Below are 20,177 nucleotides of genomic sequence, written 5' to 3'. Positions count from 1 at the left end.
AGGAAACTGGGTTATGGTAACCAGCAGCGCTCCCAAAACCAGTTACTCTGCTCACCTATTTTGTCACAAGCACAGAACATCCGTTTCCCACACCATCTCTTCCCCTCGCAGCATTACTGGCAGCGCACGGGGCAGACCAGGGGAAAACCACCAAACAGATCCAAGGGCAGGTAGTTCCCAAAGCCCTGCAGATAATGTCTTCAAAAAAACCGACGCTTCTGTGCTTTCAAAATCTTGCAGCCGGACTTTGCAGCAGTTTAAAAACGAGCATAAAGAGGGGCCTGCAGCCCTCATCCGTGGGGGTGGAGGAGCAATTCGGTGCTGCACCACGCTCATGCGCAGGACTTGGCTCCCCAAATCAACACCCCAATGCACAGGCCTTGTCCCCCAGCCCGCGCCTGCTGCACCGTGCCGACTCCACACTACTTGTGTCAGGAAAGGAAAAAAAAAAAAATACCAGCATCCACAATAAAACCACCTAAGCGTTGGAGTAGAGCCTCTGCCGCCTGCCCCACTTACCAACTTCATAAATGTTTTTGTTGGCTGTGGCTGAAGTTGGCATTTCTGAGTACGGGGAGTCCCTGTGGCCAGGCGATTTCATTTCCACGTAGCTGCTCTCGGAGTGTTTGCATGTCAGGATGGGGGGGTCTTTAATGGTGGCGTATGGGTTTTCACTGCTGTTCAGAGAACAAGTGCTGGAGCTGCACACAGATTCTTTCATATAATCTGCAAAACAAGAGCGGAGGGGGCGGTTAGAGTTGTTAGCTTGCTTAGGTTCATTAAAACCGAACCTCTGCAGGAAGGGGGGGGACAACAAGGGGGCAGGGGGTAAGGAAGAGCCTTGCGGCACCCAGCACAGACACCCGACGCTTGCGCTCGGGGTGCGTCCAGCCCATTGCATCCACAACTCACTAGCAGGAAAGAAATAAAAACCTGCTCGATACCGGAGCTTTTCCTGTAAAAGGTTCTAGTCATAATTTACTGCAATATTTAATTTGAGGTGGCAAACCTTTCCCTCCCTCCCCCAGATTCCTAAGGAGCTGCATTTGAGTCCTGCTCCCGCAGATGCATGCACGCAGCCGTGGCGAGCCAGCTCTGCGAGCAGGACCTGCTGCTGGTACTTGGCCAGCTACGGGGTGAGCGTCCCGGGGGCTTTGGTCAACATCAGCTGCCGCTTGTTTGAATGGAAAATATTTTCAGCAGGCGTAGAACTGCATCAGTGCAGCGTATGCGCGTATATCCCCGAGAGCTCCGGCCCAGCACCAGGAGAAACGCTGCTCTTCAAATTCCCTCTGCCATTAAGAGCGGGAGGAGGCTGCTCCTGCTCATGGGGAACGCTTGGGCCTCCGAGGGGGACAAGCCTCCGTCTGAGCCTCACTTTTACTTGGCGTTTTTGTTTTTTTTTTCTCCCATCGCTGTAGACGTCTACTGCTCCTCTCCCTTAGGCTGGAGAAAACAGGAGATGGTGACGGAGGAGGCGCTACACGGGGAGAACAAGGTTGGTGTGAGAGTTACAGCCACCGGTCTCCCCTGTGGGTCACCCTGGCTGGGGTGTGCCAGCCTTGCTTTAAAAATAATAATAATAATAGAAAAACAATAGAGAATAAATAGAGCTTAACAGTGACATTCAAGAACGTGCCATTGCTGCTGTGTGCATCCTGCTGGGCAGTGCCATTAATTTAGAATTAGAGCGATGCAATGAAAGATGAGGCATTTTCTTGTGCGGGGTTACAGTACAAAGGCAGATCCTGGTATATATGAAATACTCCCGGTGACACAGCGGGACTTGCAAAATAGCTGCAATCCCAGCTGCCCCCGCTATCTAGTATGGGAGACAAAAAGAGAAATTCAGGTTAAGAAATAGACAGACAACACGATATCGCTTCTCTGTTACAAACCTCGGCTCTGTGCCTGTCCGCCCCGGCCTGCTAACGTGCTTCTCAGGTCTGCGGCACCCTGCGGTGCAACGTCCCCTCCACCAGCTCCGGGGCTGTGCGGGGCTGTGTCCCTCAGCCCCCGTGCCTGGTGCCCTTCGTCTTGCCTCAGCTGGGGGACAGCACCGAGCTGGCATCCCAAGCAAGGTGTCAGGTCCTGCCCTGCAGCAAGCTATTGCATGTCTGTGCCCCAAATTCAGTGCTACGAGCAAATCTGGAGAGCTCTCAGGGGTAGTGAAAGCAGTTTGGTAGGAAGCTCCACGGCAAAGCAAACCAGCTGGACCATACTGGGACCATCAGGAACGTGAGGGCTGGTGGAGGCCCTGGCACCAGTGCAGTGTTTATTTAGAAATAAAATGAAGAGACTTTGTCTGACTTCAGCCTGGGTGAGATTAACAACGCCTTTGCTTCAAAGTGAAACACGTCTGTTTTGGTGGCTCACAGGAGACAGGAACCAAAGCAACACAACTACTCCCCAGCTGCTGGCAGCAGGGTTTGGCCCTCCAGCTTTACCAACCCCCTCCCAGTACAGGCAAGTCAGTGGAAAGCTGTCCCTCCTCTCCTTCTAATGGGCGATGGAGCAACCCTGCAACACCAGCGGCTTCCACACATCAACGAGCTCAGCATTAGTAGGTAGGGAGACAACAGACAAAGACTAACACATCCTATAATAAAATGAAAATCTTTAGGCTAAAACTACCAGTGCTGTGTGGACTGGGCCCCATTCTCCAGTCACTGGGAAGGTGACATGGGGGATCTGTCTCACGTGGGCAAGGAGCTGAAAGCTCCCGGCGCTGCCCAAGTGGACACCGGTGCAGGAGCACTCACGCTTCAGGGCCGTGGCTCCGGTGAGGGGGAAAGGCTCAGCCCTGAGGCTTTGATTTCATCCCTAGCCAAAGAAAGGCTCAGCTCCACCTGCCAGCAAGTTACAGCCGCTGGTGGCTACTGGGAGTAGTGCTCGTTAGGAGAGCCTGGGCAGCCTTTAATGAGCCAGCTCTAAATTTGGGGGTGAGGGGACAGGAGAACTGTCACAAACTTGCTGCTGTGCCTCAAGCCACGCTGCTGAGCAGATGCTCCTGGCGCAAAGGGCAGGAGCTCACAAAAGCTGGCAGCACCTCGTGTGGCTTCTGGCCCACACGAGGCCACGAGGGCAGAGCCAGCCTGGCATAGGCAAAAATCCCAGCACATCATATATTTTATTAAGTCCAGCTCAGCTACTTCTGTCTTCCTAAGCTAAAATCCACCTGCACCGCTCTGGGGCTGACACTGCCCCGCAGGCCGGTGTCCCTCGGGCCGCAGTCACAGTGCCAGCCCTTCCCTTCCCAGGGAGGCCGGGCGAAACGCCCCTCGGGCTGCCCAGACTCATTTGGCCTCTCCCAGGAATCGCCTTTTCCCAGAAGATATTGAGAAACAGCGCGCCTAAGAGCCAGTTCCCGCTGACGTAACTGGGAACGCTGTGTCTAGCTAAGGCTCAGACCCTTCGCTCTGGCTACGATCTAATTTACGGAGCACCAGCGTCTGTCTGGTGACGTGCTGTACACCAGGGAGCCGTTAGCCCACAAGGCACACGATGTGCAAGATGGCAGAGAATTTAACTCTACAGGACGTGGAAGCATCTGAGTTACTTTGTTATTAAGGTAATTTGGGGATAATTAAGAAGGCTGGCATCAATTGTCAAATTGCATTTCATGAATTAATTTAACTCAGAACAATCTTATTTAGGAATTCCCAGCCCGTTCACCCTGCAGGCCACGTGAGCTTTGGCGGTGCCACCCCGGTGTCCCCCGTGTCCCATGGGGTGGGCTCTCATGCAGGGGCAAAGCCCAGCCTGACCCGTGGCACTGCCACCAGCAGCACCAGTACGCGCTGTCAGCGCTTGATCAGCTGGACACGCTACAGAAATACGGGGAACAGGCTCTAATTTTGAAGTCCCTGTCTTCCGTGTTGCCTGGATACCACTCATCAGACCTTTGAAGGAGATTTTATTTTTGTTACCAGGGGCTGGCAATGTTCTTGTCCCTCCCACAGCCTGGTTCCTCTCTTTTGCCCTGAATATCCTCCGGCACGCTAATGACGAGCCTCAGTGCCTGCTGCCACGTTTGAAGTGCTAAGGAAATACGATGTGCACAGGTGAAACACGCTCTCCTGCTATTTAATCACATTGACGGGTGACGTTCGGTGCAGCGTGCCTTTCTGGCTGCTTCCAGGAGCCCGGCTAACCTTTGCTGCTGCCAGGCCCGTCTCAGAGCGGCAGCTCCCTGCCGCTCTTCAGTGTGACGCAGTTGTGAGGACGCGTTCCTGTACAACCAACAAATGAACCACACTGAACCAGGTCCCAGGTTCCTCAGGTGAGTGCATTCGTGTTCTGACCGCTCTGATTTTGCTGGGTAGCGTGCAAAGCAGAGGGTTTTTCTCCTTAAAATGTCAGTGCCTGAGGTCACATTGCTCCACCAGTGCATCAGCATTCATTAAAAAAAAAAAAAAACGCCCTAAAAAACCAGAAAAGGACTCAGCTGCCAATAAAAGCCTGGAAATGGTATCGCTGAACACGATGCACAGGGAAGAAACTGCTCTGAAAACCCTGTGACTGTTCAACTGCCGTCACCACGTGCCACGGGGCTCAGCTGGCACCCTGGCACCCAGCCCCTCGCTGCCCCGAAGGGTTCCCGTCAGACACTGCGAGGTGAGCAGTGAGTGTGAGTGACCCTGGCGAACACGAACGGGGCATCCCTGGGCCTGCAGAGCAGCACGGCCACTGCATTTCTGGAGGCAGGTAGCGAAAGGGACGTCCCTCTCCTGGCTGCCCTGCTCTGGGGACGGCCCCCAGCCCGGCCTGCGGGGAGCAGGGACTGCGGAGCTGGGGGCTCTGGTCTCCTCAGAGGAGAACTGCAAGAAGCTGGTGGCAGACCAGGTCCACCACAGCCTGAACTTGGCCTCAAGCCCCCAGACCCCCATGCCCTCTCGCAGGAATACATCCCGTGCAGCACTCTGGGCTGGGATCGGGAGCACCGAGCATGATTTTCAACTACAGGGCAGGTTTCTCCAGTCAGACCTAAGAGATCCTGATGGGAAAAGACATCCTCTTTAAAGCGCATAAAAGCAGATAAAAACAAAGCACCCGCCTGCCAGGTGTTTCTGCTGACAAAATCAGATTGTTTGGGACTGAAAGTTTCTTCTATGCGAATGGCCCAGCTTAGCAGAGCTTCCTCTCCATCGTTCAGATGAGCTGTGCGCTCAGCATCAGGCCCCTCACCCAGCTCCTCCCGGCAGGGCGCTCGTCCGGGACCGGGGCGCCCACGCTGCCGTCGGAGCCTCGCGGCTGCCCGAGCCAGGGAACCGACCTTCAGACTGGGCTGTAGGAAACCTTTCGCCGTCCAAGGGCAGACGCTTCTGAGAAATCTCAGCTGCTAGCTACCTGCAGGTTAGCTACCCAAAACCCGCGTTCGCATCCCCAGCGCCCTGCCTTGCTGGCTGAGCGGCCGCAGAGAACACAGCAACCCTCCCGACACGGCTCCTAGGCCTGATTGTCAATTCAGGAGGAGAGAAACACGTAAAGAAGATGGCTCAGATCCTAAATAATAAACAAAATACGTAGCAGCAGAAAATACATTTCACAGCTCACTGTTACTGCAGTTCCTCTCCTCTCGTTCACGCTGGTGCCCACGCTGCGTGACCGTGTACGGATGGGAACTCCTACTGCGTGTGTTCAAAGCAGCTTTTTAACTTTGTAAACACAGTAATTTAGTTTAATCTTGAAATTAATAGTTCCAAGTAAAAAGACCAACTAATGATACTATAATAAGATACTGTTTTCTGAAAAACGGAATAATTGAAGTAGCTGAAACCAGTGGATTGAGTGAAATACACACACAACCCTTTAAATATTTTGAATTTAGCTTTATCAAGAAGGATTTGGTCACGGATTATTGGTTCCCTTTGGTGATTCTGTGTGGCAAGGTGATGTTTTAGCAAATATTACATCACTGGATTTTGTAAACAGCAGCTACAAAGTGATTACTGCTAGTATGAGTGTTCTCTAGGCCTGGCTATAAGCTGGTCACTGCTTTTTAAGGGGAACAGCTTTCAATATTCCGTGTTCGTGCAGCGAAGGCTCTTGCTCTGTAACACCTCGGCCACAGCAGACTAGTGGGACCTTGAAGCCAGCTCTGTGGAGGTACCATTATCCCCATTACACAGCTGATACTGGCCAAGGACACTAGGGAAGAGGCTGGGCAGTGTCTGCCTCCTCGGCTGGTGGAGGGACATTCCCAGCTGGTGCTACGGCCACAACAGCCTTGGATTGAGATCAAGGCCCTCAGCCTGAGACCTGCCCATTCCGAATGAGACAGACTCCTCACTCCAGCTTCCGGACCACAAGTTCAGTTTGCCAAACCCCAGCCCAGTCAATCAGGAGCACACGGGGACCACTATGCCAAGCGGTCTTGTTTTCCATGCATAACTGGAATATTTTCAGTGTAAACCTGGAGGGCAACTGCAATCTAAAATCACTGGGCCTTGTGCTCATGACTCATCCATCCACGGTCCCTTTTCAGAACTGCCCTGGAGTCAAAGCCCATTAATTGCTTCGTGCCGGCATGACCAGTTAATGTACCAAGTGAGGTCTTTTCTCAAGCTCTGCTATAAATCTCTTGCAGTGAAGGCCACAGAGCAGGGTCAGCTTGTTTTCTCATGGCTTTGTTGAAGCTCAGGATGGCCAAGAGCCATACGGAGCTGTGCCTTAGCAGGCAAATGAACCAGTCTATCAGCAGCAACTGCCACCAGAAAGCCCTTGTAGGATGGCTGGTAGGTCCTAGAAGAGCTTCCCTGGCCAGACGGTCCCACTGCACCTCCTGTCCCTGCAGCAAAGCCCTCCCTTTTCGTCTCGTGCTGCTCGGCCGCGGCAGGAGCCTGCGGCCTTGTGAAGACTTGCATCCACAATTCACGGGCCCCAGACATCTGGCTCAGAGTCAGGAGCACTGCCAGCTGAGCCGTGCCGGCGTATTTTGTAGGTAATTGCTCTGGCCCTTTCTGCCTCGGCATGGCCGCTCGCCCGGGCGCTGGGGTCTCCTATCTCACCTCTTCTACGCCACCCTCCTCACACTCTCTGCCAGGGTGGCTGCAGGCACTGGATACCATACCTTTGAAGCTTTTTTCCATTATGTATGTGTTCTGACGTCTATCCATCCCACAAGCACCTGCATAAAAATGATATATAATGGAAAACAAATAAATATTTATGTAAATTGGATTGCTTTGACTACTGAGCAGCATATATTCTTTCCTCTAAATTGTACATCAAGGCCCTCATTTAGGGAGGCTCTTAAGCACATCCTCAGCTGTGAGCATGTGCTCAGCTTCAGCGGGGACTCCGTGCACACCTAAAATTATGCATATGCTGAAGAGCTTCCCTGGAAGGGAGGGCTTTCCCGAAGCAGGGTACTGCTCATTACCGAGAAAAGCGATCCATCAGAGGAACAGAAAAAGAATCATCTGCCAATACGTTCATTGCTGAAACACTGGGCTGGATTAGCAAAAGAAGTCCAAGCCATATTCTTTCAAATTGGAGTCTGCAGGTTATATTACATGACTGTGACTAATTTTAGGCTTTGTTTCATTCGTGGATAGCATGCTATTTAATTCACAGTCTTAGATTCCAAGGTGTGTGCAGTCTGTCTGAATTACCCCGTATGACTTTGCTTATGAACTTGCCCAGTTCAGTAACTGGCGTGACAACGGTCCCTGAGGGACTACAGTGGTCTGAAAATGAAAGCAGAGACACAACGCAAAGACTTCTGCCTGGTGTAACTCTGTAAGACCTTGCCACTCCTTACCGGGGCAGAGAGAGAAGGGGATGGGAACCTTTTCCGTTTGCACGACTGCAGGTTATCCCAGATATCAATCACAAGGAAAATCTAACGTAAACCTTCACATCCTTTTAACTGTAGAGCCTGGTATTTCTTACTGACTAGCAAAATCAACACCACTTTGGTTACTGAGAGAGAAATGTCTTTGTGGCTTACGGGATTCCCAGTCAATAACTAAGTTCCACTGGTCAAAGAGCCCCGCAAACAGCGCGTCGCAGGGGTCTCGCAGCTATTTGTTCGAGCACGTCCTCTGGTGTCTACAGAAAAAGCTGTCACCACCACTGGCAATGATGTACCAGTCCCTTTATCATGACAGCTTTTTTTTTTTTTTTGCTAAATAAGGAAAATCAGACAATAAATGTGTTACTGGCACATCAAAGGCAATTGGCATGGATTCTGCGTGTCCATCCCCGAGCCCAGGAGAAGGGCTGATGGTACACGGCCGGCGCTCTGTGGTGGGGCTCTCTCCCTTCTGGCCAAGAGTGACTCCCCAAACCATTTGAGCACCTTCTACTTTGTTTTCCATCACTTATCCTGAGCCGCTTCCCAGACTCAGCCCCCTGAAAGAAGATGCAGAGGGCACAGCGGACTGGGCAGTCTGGGCACAGTGGGGCCGCCCTTTCCCCTGACGGTACCAGCCGTGTGCTTTTTCCTCTCCTGTATTCTGCTAGGGCCGAGTCCTGAGCGAAGAGGACGGAGCTAATTCACACCTTGGCTCACATCCACAGGGCTGGTGCTCTCTTTCCCAGCAGTGGTGCTCCCAAAGGCCGTCCCTGGTGATCCCAGCTCCTCTTGCCAGGGCCCAGCAAGCCTCCAGGGCCAGGAATGCCCAGGCAGTGTCTGGGCCAGCTCCGCAGGCAAACAAGCAGGGTGGCTCCGGCAGGAAGCAGCTCACACCACACAGAGCAAGGCTGGCGTATAGGAAGGTGGTGAGCACAGAACGGGGGCTGTACGGTGACGGGGGCCATACCCACGAAGAGAGAGCAGCGGCAACCCAGGCGGGGTGGGGAGGTGCGTTGGACACAGCGTTGCTCGTGTCGTGCAACAGCAACACGGGAAGAGCCTCTGGCTTTGGAAAACCAGGATGCGTAACTTTGCTCAGGACCACGATCTAGGCTTTCCCAGTAACTTTAAAATATTGAGCAGCTACGTCTGAGTTAGAGACAAAGCAAGCAGCAAAAAACACAGGAGTGATCCTGCAGGACAGTGTCCTCATAACTGCTGGGGATTAATGAGATGGTTAGAACAAGGACCACGAAGAATAAGTGACTGAGCAAAACAGAGGTTATCCAGGGAACAGTTAGCTGTGCTCATTGCACGTTGTTGTACAAGAACGTCACATCTGTTCTGAGCATCCTCATCAGATCTTTGCAGAAATGTTCCCATTGCAGCTGGGAAGACCCGAAGGAAGGCTGGAGCCTTGGGGCTGCTGTGAAGACGCAGCAATAGCATCCTCGCAGCAGTATCATCCTCGCAGCAATAGCATCCAGCGCTTTCAGTGGCTCGGAGGGGAAGGACTCCACCTTCTGAGCATATTTCCTTAGCTCAGCTCCATGTGAGCTCCTGCCAGGACTACTGGACACGTCAGGCATGTCTGCAGGGCTTCTACAGCAGCAAGCGATCTCTGTGCCTGCTCTGAGTAAGCCCAGACTGGCTGTGAGACCCTCCCGGAGCGCAGGCGGCCGTATTAATACAGAGTTCGTCTGAGTGAACCTGACTTCTGGGTTTGAGCCGGGCGCCAAGGCAATCCTTGCCCCCACTGAGCTGCAAAACAGCACGCTGCCACACCCGAGCTCACTTCTCACTGCAGTGTAGCTGTAGGAAACTGAGAATCCTTCTTATGGGAGCATGGGCAAGAAAAGGTGGGACACAGCTGCTGGGAAAGGTACAGGTAGGGTTGGTGCTGCCTTGGGAGGACAACGCGACCCCCCAAAGCCCTTCTCAGCCCGTTCCCTGTAATTCTACTTTTAGTCGTCTTTTATGTCCGTTAAAATTCTGTGACCCATTTTTGTGTATGCATTGCATTCCTCAGGAGGTGAAATGAGTGATGGAGACATTCTTTTTTTAAACTGCAAAAGCAGTTAATGTGGAAAAGCCCTAAACAGGCCAGGAATCTTGCACTTCAGGAAAGTCTAGGTTTAAGTTTGAAGCGAAATTGTCTGCTGGGGTGAAATCGGAGTCTCGGCTGGAAATATTTTTCCACACCTCTTGGCTTTGAGAAAATGCAAAGTCAGCTCTGAACCAGGCATTGTGGCTTTGGTCCTCTGGAATAAACGCAGCTTTGAGTCACGCACGATGTGCTGCAAATCACACTTTAGTCTCTGCATTGAGGACCGCCGTTAAAAAACCATTTCAGATAAAACCATTTTTGTCTGCAGCTCCCTGTGCTCAGCGCTCAAGCTAATGAGCATAACAACCTTTCCTGAACTCAGGAGGTGGTTTAGGACTCTTGACTTGCTTGGAATAGGAGCTGTAAGCTGGACTCTGCAATTGCTTAATGCGGACTGGACTACGGCAGAGAGATTAGTCCCAGGGCAAACTATTCCGGTTCTGCAACAAGACAGGGAATAGAAAATGCAAAGCCAAACCATTCCTTGAAACCAGCAGCACTAGGCTGCATTGAACAGGTAGGGATACACAGCAAAAGTGACAAAGCCACCTCTTCTTGACACCACAGAGTCCCCAGAGTCTCAAGCAAGGTTTGTGTTGAGAAGCAAGGTTTTCCACTTGAGAAGAGTCCCTGAGCCCTTACACCCAGTCTGCGCACAGCCACGACCCTGAGCAGTGATGGTACGCTGCAGTTCAAAACACAAAAGGGGTCAGCCTGGGGCAGATCTGGACTGCATCCGACTTTGAGCAGAAATGCATTTTGTAGGTCAAAAAAAAAAAAAAAAAAGAATTAATAAAACTCCTTATGATTGCAGGTTTTCGAAGATGGAGCGTCTGAGTTAATTTTCACATGGATATTCTTACGATTTCCTTTCCACCAGCTAGAATTCCTATTTATGACACTTGCAATTTCTAACAAGCCTACAGACACTTTGTGAGCCTGACGCTGTTTCACATCTGGTTGGTCCTTTGGGATCAATGCCTCAGCCGCAGGAGCCGCTGGCTGAAGAACCAGGAAGGTGACCAGAAGAGCTGAGGGTTTTCCATCTGTTCCAAATTTCTCTTCAATTTCTCTAAGTCGTCTTCCCTGCCTCTAGCTCAAAACTTACACATCTGCTCTCTGTAATATTTCCTGGGCTCACAGCAGAGTTGTGCACTGCTATTTCAGCTGTGTTTAACTGAATCCAGCCATCGACGCTACTTGGCTGCTGTTCCACCACTACAGCGTCTGTGCCGTAAGAGCTGAGGCTGGCAGTGGGACGAGAAGGTGGTACATCCCTCTCACTCTTCCCTACTGCCATGCGTGATGTGGTTTGAAGGTCAAGATCCCCTCTGTGACCTTCTTAAGCTTATCTTAATTTGTTTACAATTCAAAATTGAAGTTTGCAAATAGAAGTGGAATCTGCAGCTTTTACTGCATGGAAGTAACACCATGAAATGAAAATATTCTAGTTTCATTTTAAAATGGCCTTGATCTGAACAAGAATTAAGTACTAAGAAAGTTAGCATAAGCAAGCATTAATTTTGGTACTGAAAGGGGAGAAAAAAAAATCTCATTTTTATCAGTTAGTGTGAAACAGACACTGTGAAAGAAACAAAGAAAAAAAAAAGAAAAAAGTGTCTGGGATGCAAAGCGCCATGGAAAACATTGTGACTGTTTTGCTGGCGACCACTTGACTAAACTATTTATCACTTCTACACCGTTCTGGCTGCAAAGGCATTTAGCATTGCTTCTGCTAGTAAAAGAAAATGCATGAATTGAGGACAAATGTGGCACACAGGGAGTTCAGGACACCGCAAGACAAAAGCAAATAAAGCAGCAAAGCAGTAAAATGAAAATTAACTTCATCTGGGGAGCGTTTGGAATCCTCACCTCCCCCAACTCTCCACCTTACGTACAGATAAGCACAACAGCGGTTCCGCAGCTTATGACAGAAAAGATTAATTAATGCCTGATAATGGAAAAGTCTTTGCACTGAAGCTCGCCAGCTTTGTGATTTTCCTGATGCAGGGTCGTCTTGATCGTTGGAGCAAGGCATGGTGTGCGACCAAACGAGCAGTGACAAGATGTGATGCCTGGTGCTGCCTCGTGTTAATTCCTTTGCCACGTGAGCTGTGAGACAGTTGACCTTAAAAATCCCATAATACCACTTAGGACTGCACTCTCCCTCACGCTGCGTATTTGCAGTAAGATATTCGTAATCCCAGTTCAGGAAGGCAAATGCTTTCTGCCACTGACAAGCTAAACTCCAAGTGCTCAGACAGGAAAACAAATAGCATGCCAAGCACTAAATCTGGAGAGGCTTTAAGATACGAGCTGCCAAAAACCCTGTTAAAACTGAAACCAGGGAGAATAAACTCAGAAAGGACAATTAAACTTCACTCTTGGCTTGTTTGCAGTGGCTGGTGGTTCAAAATTCCCTGAAAAACGGCCACTGGATGATTAACTGGGAGATAACAGGGTGTATCGCACGCTCCCGCTCCCGCCAGAGGCTCCACCGTTTTATCAAGATGCCAGTAGTTAGTGCTAAACTTTATAAAGCGTGAAAGAAAAAAATATATCCCTAATTTGAATTTTTAATGTTCTAAGTTAGTATTAAAAAAAACATTCATAGAGTAGATAGATAGTGATTCAACCGAGCAACCTAGGAGGGGTTACCAGAATGAGTATTGACTCTGCTTTCCCAGTCTGTGGCCTGTGGCAAAGGAAATAATTTTAAATTCTCCATCTTTCACTACTGGCAATTCTGACTGTGAAATAAAGACAACACCAATATTCTTCATTATTGTTAATGCCTTCATGAAAGGCTGATTTGGCTCTGGAATCGCTCTAAAGTCTACTAAAATGATTAAATGGTTTAAAAATTACTGACCTAGTTCATTCAGATAGCTGTAGGGTCTCCAGTCTGCAGTTTCTCTGTCAAGGATTTTGTTACTGAGCTGTTCAAAAAGTATGATAATGGGTTAATGCTGAAAGAAACAGACAGTTCCCACCCAAGACTTCAGCCCAACGATGTCATGAATAAAAATGGGAGATGACTATGACCTTGGCCTTGGCCTCGCCATTTCTGTGTGTGAATGTGACAGTTGTTCACTAGCATTGGGGAAAATCACAAAGGAAAGTCACTTCACCAAGCAATGAACACAAGCATGCTGGAAAACACAGAATTTCCTTGAGTAACCAGCAATCACGACTCGAACGCCCGTGGACATGGAGCGACATGCTGGCAGCTGCAAAACAACTCATGGAGATGGATGGGCCAAAACCTCCAACGTAAGCATGCAAGGAGCTGTTTGGTTTGCTAACACATCCGTATGTTTAGTGAAAAGAGATGGAATGGCTAAAAGATTTCTTTCAATTCAAGGAAAATAACATTGGCAATAACGAAGCGTAAAGCCGGGTACGCCGCCGGGGTGGCACCGTCTGGAGAAGGCTGTTGTTGTATCAGCCACCGGTGTCAACGTGCTCTTGGTTTTTCTGCCATTGGTAGGAGCCCCACCTGCGCTGCGTAACGCTTCAGCGCGATATCAAGAGGCAAGCGCAGCGTCTGCCTGAGGGATGGGGATTTTGGGGACCTGCAGTGAGCACCTCTTATTGCGCTCAGTGAAAGGAGAGGGGCTGCTGTTTTGGGGGTGCATGGCTCCACTAGACTGGGGCACCACAGCAAAAGTGGCTCTACAAAGCACATGGGGATCGGGCGAGTCCCAGCGAGGAGGGGCTGTGAATCACTGCACTCGCTAAAGCGGTCGAGTTTTCCGCCTCAATGTTTTCCCTTGAAAGCCACGCCTGGTCCTGAGGACACGTCAGTTCAAGAGCAAATCCCAACCCTGTTTCTGAAAAATTAAAGTTATGAAGCTACTGTCACTCTCCCGTGTCTGCTTCCAAACTGGAAAGCCTCCTGCCTCTGTTCCAGAGGGTTCACCTCCGCTATTTTACTGTATTTACAAGAAAATGCTTAACAATAAAGGAGGTTATACTTGAAACAAGGGATTCAAAATTACCACATTTCATTTTTCCTGATCTCTCATTAATTTTTGCTTAGCTTTCATAGCGGTTTTAAGACCTGGAACAAAAAATTCCAATAATGTGTTGAAGTCTATTGGGATATAAAATCCCAGCTGGCACCCAAAGGTATTTTCACCCCCCTCCCAGTCCCATTTAAGAGCCCTGAGGGCCACAGCCACCCCGCTCCAGGCTGTGGCAGCCCCGCATCGTCCTCGTGGCTGCAGAGCACCCGCTGTTCTGGACACGGAGGATGGCTTTGCAGGACACCTGGAGTCCCCCAGTGCGCCTGGAAAGAGCTGACAGCACACGCGGGACATGGCCCTATGCTCTCGGGACACGTAGTCCCACGTGTCCCCTGAGCGTGGGGTCACAAATACCTTTACATTGTGCTACTGGCTCAGCAAAGGTGCTGTGCAAAGAGATACCATGGTCAAAACCCTGTTCTGGAGAGATTTCCTTAAAGGAATCACAGCCGGATGGAGAGGGACAAGATGGCTGCCCCGGGGAGCGGCCAGGGACGCTGCTCCGTGCCACGTAACACGGACACAACCTCAGGGGCAGGGCAGTCACCAAGTGAAATGGCTTCGCCAGCTGACCCAGCTGCGAAGAGCACACCAGGACCTGCAAGGAGTGACAGCGTCACAGGAGGTGAGGAAACACAGTGGGAAGGAGAAATGCCTGTTCCAAGTGGGATGGAATGAGGAGGAGGGGATGGGACTGGGAAGCCATGCAACTCCTCTGCGGGCTCAGGGTCAGGACATCTCGGGCAGAAGTTCCTCTGCACACATGGCAATGGGGACCAGCAGCACCCTCCCAGCCAGGCAGACGTTCCGTGAGCAATCCCAAAGCTGGGTCACCGAGGATAACGCAGCAGAGCTCTGCAGCCTCTGCCTTATCTCCAGGGAAAGCATCTGCAAGTGCTCCTCTCTACCAGGAGCACACCCAAAACCTTGCCTTCGTTGACTAAACCCTGCTGATTGAATGCCATCGCTTCGGGATGCAGAAAGCGGTCTGAGGCGTTTTTACGCCACACGTCATCTACCTGACACAGGAGAAACCACGCTGTGAGCGCTGCACAGAGACAGGAGACAGCACAGACAGAAAAGGCTCTGCACACACACACACACGCTGGGCCTCTCTACAAGCAGTTGCACAGTATTTTCAGAGCTATTCAGTGAAGCTTTTACACAAACAGGTTTCATCCTTTGCAAAGCACGTAATTGTGCTCTGAGCGGGCTGAACTCCAGCCTGGAAGATTCAGGAGACAACAGCGCAAATACACCGACCACACATGCACACAGCGAGGGATGTGTGTGTACACGTATCCAGCTCTGTATAAAAGAATACAGACGGGCACGCACAGAGACAAAGAGAGATTGATGCTAGCACACTGAAAGGAGCCCAGTCCAAATCCATCTGAAACAGCCAGGCTCTGGCTGAAGGAGACCCTGTAGCTGAGCCGCCAGCACCGACCTTGACCCAGGCATTAATTCAGGGCGGGTCTGCGCCCCGTGCTGCGTGGGAAGCGGAGCCAGACGATCACACGGGTCCCCTGTGGCCCCACAGCCCATGAATCTCATGTCAGACAGCACCAGCGGTGCCGTGACAGCTCTGTCTAGTGCCCCGTCCTGTCTCTGTGTATTCCCGCTAAGGTAACGTGTCACCAGCTCATCAGGCACCCTCGCACCAGCCGCTCCCCTCAAGGACATGCCCGGAGCAGAGGGAAAGCTGATAAAGCTGTTTCCCTGCAATATTTCTAGAGCAATCACTGCCTGTGAGCAGCAGCTGTGACTGCACATCCTCGCTCCTCTCACAGCCTGCGCATCTGGCGTCTCCCCGTTGACAACCCGGGAGTCATTTCTCCATCGTTCAGCAGGTCCTGGTACTCCTCGAAAACCGGGAACATCAACGCTGACAGCAGATCCATGGTACGGACAGATGGGGCAGCCGGCGCAAACAAGCAACGGCAAGGCGATGGAAAGCAGACTGGGTTGATGCGGTCACAGAGGAAGGAAGCCGATGGTCCCGGCCCCTGGAAATCAGCGCAGCCCCGCTAACAGCACCGTCAGCTTTCATCCGTGGAGCCCACAGCTTTTTTCTTCATTTCAAAACTTGCAGCAATAACACGAGTGCTGATTTTTCAATCCAGCTGCACCACTTAGGTCACATTTATTACAGCCTTTGAGTTTCTATTAAAAGCCGTGTTTTTTGCAGGATTTATAAATCAGATCACAAACCTAAATTTGGCATGAAGAGCTATGGGCTAGAATTCATTTTTTATAATGAAATGATTTGAGGACATTTCTAAGTTTTTCCGAATGCAGTAATTACAAAGAAATGTGATTACAGCTGTCTCTTTGTGCTACTATCATTTATTAACACACTATAATTTGTTAACTTTTAGTTTTCAGATAGAATATACTTCAATTTTTAGTGTGAAACAAAATAGCTTTTTCTGGAGGAAAAAATACTTCCTAGTAAATTTATCCACTAAAAATCCCAGCCTGTAATTTTAGTGTTTTAGTTAAAACCACCTCATAGCTGGCAAATTTTCCTTTAAGACCAACGAGATAGCAGCATAAGTAAGGTGAAGTCATTGTCTGCCCATCTGAAACAGCTGTACAGATCGCAGTGCAACGTCATCGCCAACAAGCCATTTGTCAACGCTCGGGTTTTCTAAGAAGTCCATGGTGATCAGGCAGAAAAGCACTGGCAGGGACTCCCCATACCTTTGTCCTCCAGCACAGCAATTGATAAGATTTTTGCCATTAACTTCGCTGGCTCCTGACCTCAGGTTTCCCTGCTCCAAGCCCCTGTTTCTCAGTTTCAGATGGCCATCCTCAACACTCTGCAGCAATTCTGTGTTTGCAGTCTTTCGTGGGCAGGTTTTAGTCCAAGGTACTTTAATGACATTTTTTTTTTGTGGCTGAATTCCTTTTTATTAGCTGGGTGACATCCACTCAGACCATTTCCAGCGACCTCTGTTTTGCAGTTTCTGATTTTATGTGAAGTCTTTTGTAGAATTTAGAACTTCCTTTAATAGCTGTGAATCTGCTGGCTTTAAAAATTCAGGACAGCTCATAGCAATTGATTTTTATGATGTCTGTAGAAAGCAGCAACCCCTGGGCTCTAGCTGGGATGCTGCTCTTTGGTAGGGAGTGAGGGTGGAATTAAAAGCGAGGTGAGCATCCTCCATTTGCTTGTGACACATGCAGAGTATTCTTCACAAACATTTCCAGCCTGTTGTAAAAGGAGATCTATCCCTACATTCACGCACAAGTCAAAACTTCAAATGCAGAGCTGGCATTGAAGCACCGAGAGCGGTCCTGTGAACGGTCCCAACAAACTCCCTCTGAGCAAAGGATGGTCCTCAGCGCCTGCAGATCTGCTCTCTAGCTCAAGTAATGAGAGCTCTGATGTGAAAACACGGGTGTGAGGTCAGTGTGTATCTCCAGTTATCTGCCTTGGAAAACTTTGGTGCAGTAATTCTGTGGCACAGTGTCACTTGAGTTCCTGCATGATGCTGCTTGGTAACTTGCACCATTGTTATTATTTGCTGCTGCACGTGTCCTAATAAAGGACAAACCTACTTGTAGGAGCTCATAAGCAAAGGTCAAATTTTGGCTCCACTTGAACTGATAGTAAAATATCTACTGACTTCAAAGTTTTACCTTCAGGACACGTGTAGGGTCCTGAGCAAGTGGCCAAATGTCTGTGTGGCACAGGGGAAATGAGGTGAGATACCCAGGTCCTAGAATAGATGCAGGAAGGCTTGACGCCGCTCCCTTCCTATGACGACAGACCTGTCTCCTAAACCACAGTCCTCAGCGCATCGCTGGACCTTCTGCTATCAGCCATCCCTGCCCACCTTGCTTCCCCAGTGAAGTACCTGCTGTGCGCACTGGTAACAGCCGCAGGGTCAGCAAACGCAGCCAACGGCGCAGGACGGCTGCGCTCGGTGCCCCGCGGCTAGGCTGGCCCTCGCTGAGCCGGAACCGGGCTGGGAGGAAAGGGGAGGAAAACAGAAATAACGTGTGTACAGTCGGGTGAGACAAGAGAACAGGAAAATGGGTAGGAGAAAAAATAGAGAAGATAATAGAGTGGAGAGAACACCAAGGGAAGGGGAGAGAAAAGGCAGAATAAGAGACAGAAAGAGGACGAGAGGGCAGGGGGAGAATACGAGAGAGAAAGCCTTCTCAAACTGGGGCAGAGCTACCTCTCCCAGTTGGTCTGTCTGTCCCTTTGCCCACCTGCCTCTCTGAAAGGAGTGACAGAGGAATGGTTCCAGCCCATCGCCCAAGGCGATCTCCTTTGATACATCCATGCTCTGGCTCAGCACCTCAGAGATTCCTCTGCCATTTTTTTTCATCCCGCATCTGTGCTGGTTCCTTTGTGACCCCAGCTGGCACTAGAAAGAAACGAATCCTCCAAGTACAACTTGTGCACATTTCCCTGCAGAAAGTGGGAATGGCACCAGAAGAACCGATTTGGAAATGAAACTGGTTACGGCAGCCAGCAGAGCTTTATCTGCTCCTTTGTCTTACTTGGCTGCAGAACCGCGTAGACAGGCGCAGCGTATTTTTTCCCACCCTCAGCTATTCAGTACTGCAAAGCATTCTCATGAATAAGTAAGATGGTGGGAGGTCTAAAGGAAAATATCAGGCCATCTATTTTGATAAGTGCCCCGAAAATACCAGATCCATTTTTTTTTTTTTTTTCTTTTCTGAGTATCAGGACAACCCGCAGACCCACTACAGAGAGCCGGTACGACAGCAGGGTGAGCGGCTCCCAGCCTAGTCCAAATGCATCCCTTGGGTTTTAAAGCTTTTTAGCATCTTAATATTTGATATAGCTCTGTGACGAGATGGCACTGCAGGCTGGGAAACCAGGATAGGTGCTTGCTTTGACCTTTTCTGAATTAATTTAAATTACTGCAACAGGATTAGTGATCCAGACCCACATTCACGGTGTTCATCCTAGATTTGACATTTGATTTTTGAGTTTGCACTTTCAGTTTGGGGAGCAAAAATGCGTGATGCAAGGGGACCATCCGCATCGGAAAACTTATTTACACATCTGTCTAAACTTTTCTCCAAGAAATCTCTGGAGCCAGCCTTTTTATTACATTTTAATGAGATTTTCTCTTCATAACCAATAAATTACCTACAGGAGCACACATAGAAACATTTTTGCATACCCTGTCTCATACAATAGTGGGTTTTTTTTTTTTTGCATTAATCTTGCTCTCATGACTTCCCAGTTAGCAGAGCTACATTTGGGTTAAGGTGACACAGCCTGCAAATACCATCACTTTAAAAGCTGACAACCTTGATGAAAGCAATTGCATTTCCTTTTTCCTCTGCTGCCTACCCTCTGCCCCACCTTGGCTTATTGAGGCGCTAAAGGAAGAGCTCTCTTACCATGTACTGTACCTAAATCTATTGCTGAAGTGCAGAATTGAGTAACGGCGCTGTCCATGAACAGTCCTAGGGAAGGAGCAGCAACACGTGGTAAGTAAGGCACTCCCGGGTGCTCGAGCGGCACAGCCTGAATAGCTCTGCTGGAGAGCCGTGAGAGCAGAGCTCTCAGAATGCCCCTGGACAAGAGCAGTGCTCAGAAGCACCCTAGATACCTTCTTGTGTCTACGCGCTTGTCTGTGTCAGAAGGAAATTTGTGTGTCTACTGATCTGGGCAACAACGATATAGCAAAGTTAGATCACTAACAATGCTTCATTGATCTACTTTTGCTATATTAATGGATAATTACAATTATCTAGTTATTTATCTCTTCTGAGAAGCAAACATACCTTATAGCTGCTAAGACACCCATGCTTATTGACCCTAACAGGCAAGTGAACCCCAGTTACCACACCCGGCGATTACGGAGACACACACAAGGGGAAAGCAGAGCTTTTTGTGTCTGGCAGAGCTACCACGTCAGGAGCTGCTGCACTGGATTTTAAATAATGCTGGCAGACAACAGGACCCAACAGGCATTGCTTTGGTTGATTTCCTTGAACTGATAAGAACATTGCTAGGGTAGGGTGGGATAATATCTACCTTACTGGAGCTGTTTCCATCCAGATTACTGGTAAAGAAGCGTGGAGTCACACCACATGAGAGAGTGTGGTAGCTCGGATTGGAAAAACAATGTACACTGCCGCTACCTTGAGATACATCTGGGAAGAAAACAAGTCATCACAAAATACTTTGGAAGCCATAACGATTCTTAAGAAACTGAAAACATGCTAGAGACTATCTAGT

The 20,177-nt window shown here is 49.7% G+C and overlaps 1 protein-coding gene and 1 long non-coding RNA gene across 2 annotated transcripts in view; one reads left to right on the top strand and one right to left on the bottom strand.

Annotated features, from left to right (window-relative positions):
• MEGF11 (multiple EGF like domains 11) overlaps positions 1-20,177 on the bottom strand; it is a 203,768-nt gene that overhangs the window by 2,553 nt on the left and 181,038 nt on the right. The window contains exons 22-25 of the mRNA XM_086756994.1: positions 19,974-20,092; positions 12,781-12,847; positions 7,073-7,129; positions 520-726 (exon numbers count right to left, since the gene is read on the bottom strand). Of these exons, the coding sequence (XP_086613120.1) occupies positions 520-726; positions 7,073-7,129; positions 12,781-12,847; positions 19,974-20,092 (450 nt within the window). The remainder of the gene's footprint in view (positions 1-519; positions 727-7,072; positions 7,130-12,780; positions 12,848-19,973; positions 20,093-20,177) is intronic.
• Positions 1,420-13,770, top strand: LOC147599214 (uncharacterized). Its single transcript, XR_015259859.1, has 3 exons — positions 1,420-1,498; positions 3,933-4,282; positions 10,723-13,770. It is a non-coding gene; the product is annotated as an uncharacterized LOC147599214 (long non-coding RNA).

Source organism: Chlamydotis macqueenii, chromosome 12, assembly GCF_036417535.1.
Source record: "Chlamydotis macqueenii isolate bChlMac1 chromosome 12, bChlMac1.mat, whole genome shotgun sequence".
NCBI classification, from domain to species: Eukaryota; Metazoa; Chordata; class Aves; order Otidiformes; family Otididae; genus Chlamydotis; species Chlamydotis macqueenii.
The sequence above is the reverse complement of the archived record's forward strand: the minus strand, read 5'-3'. Positions and strand labels throughout refer to the sequence as shown.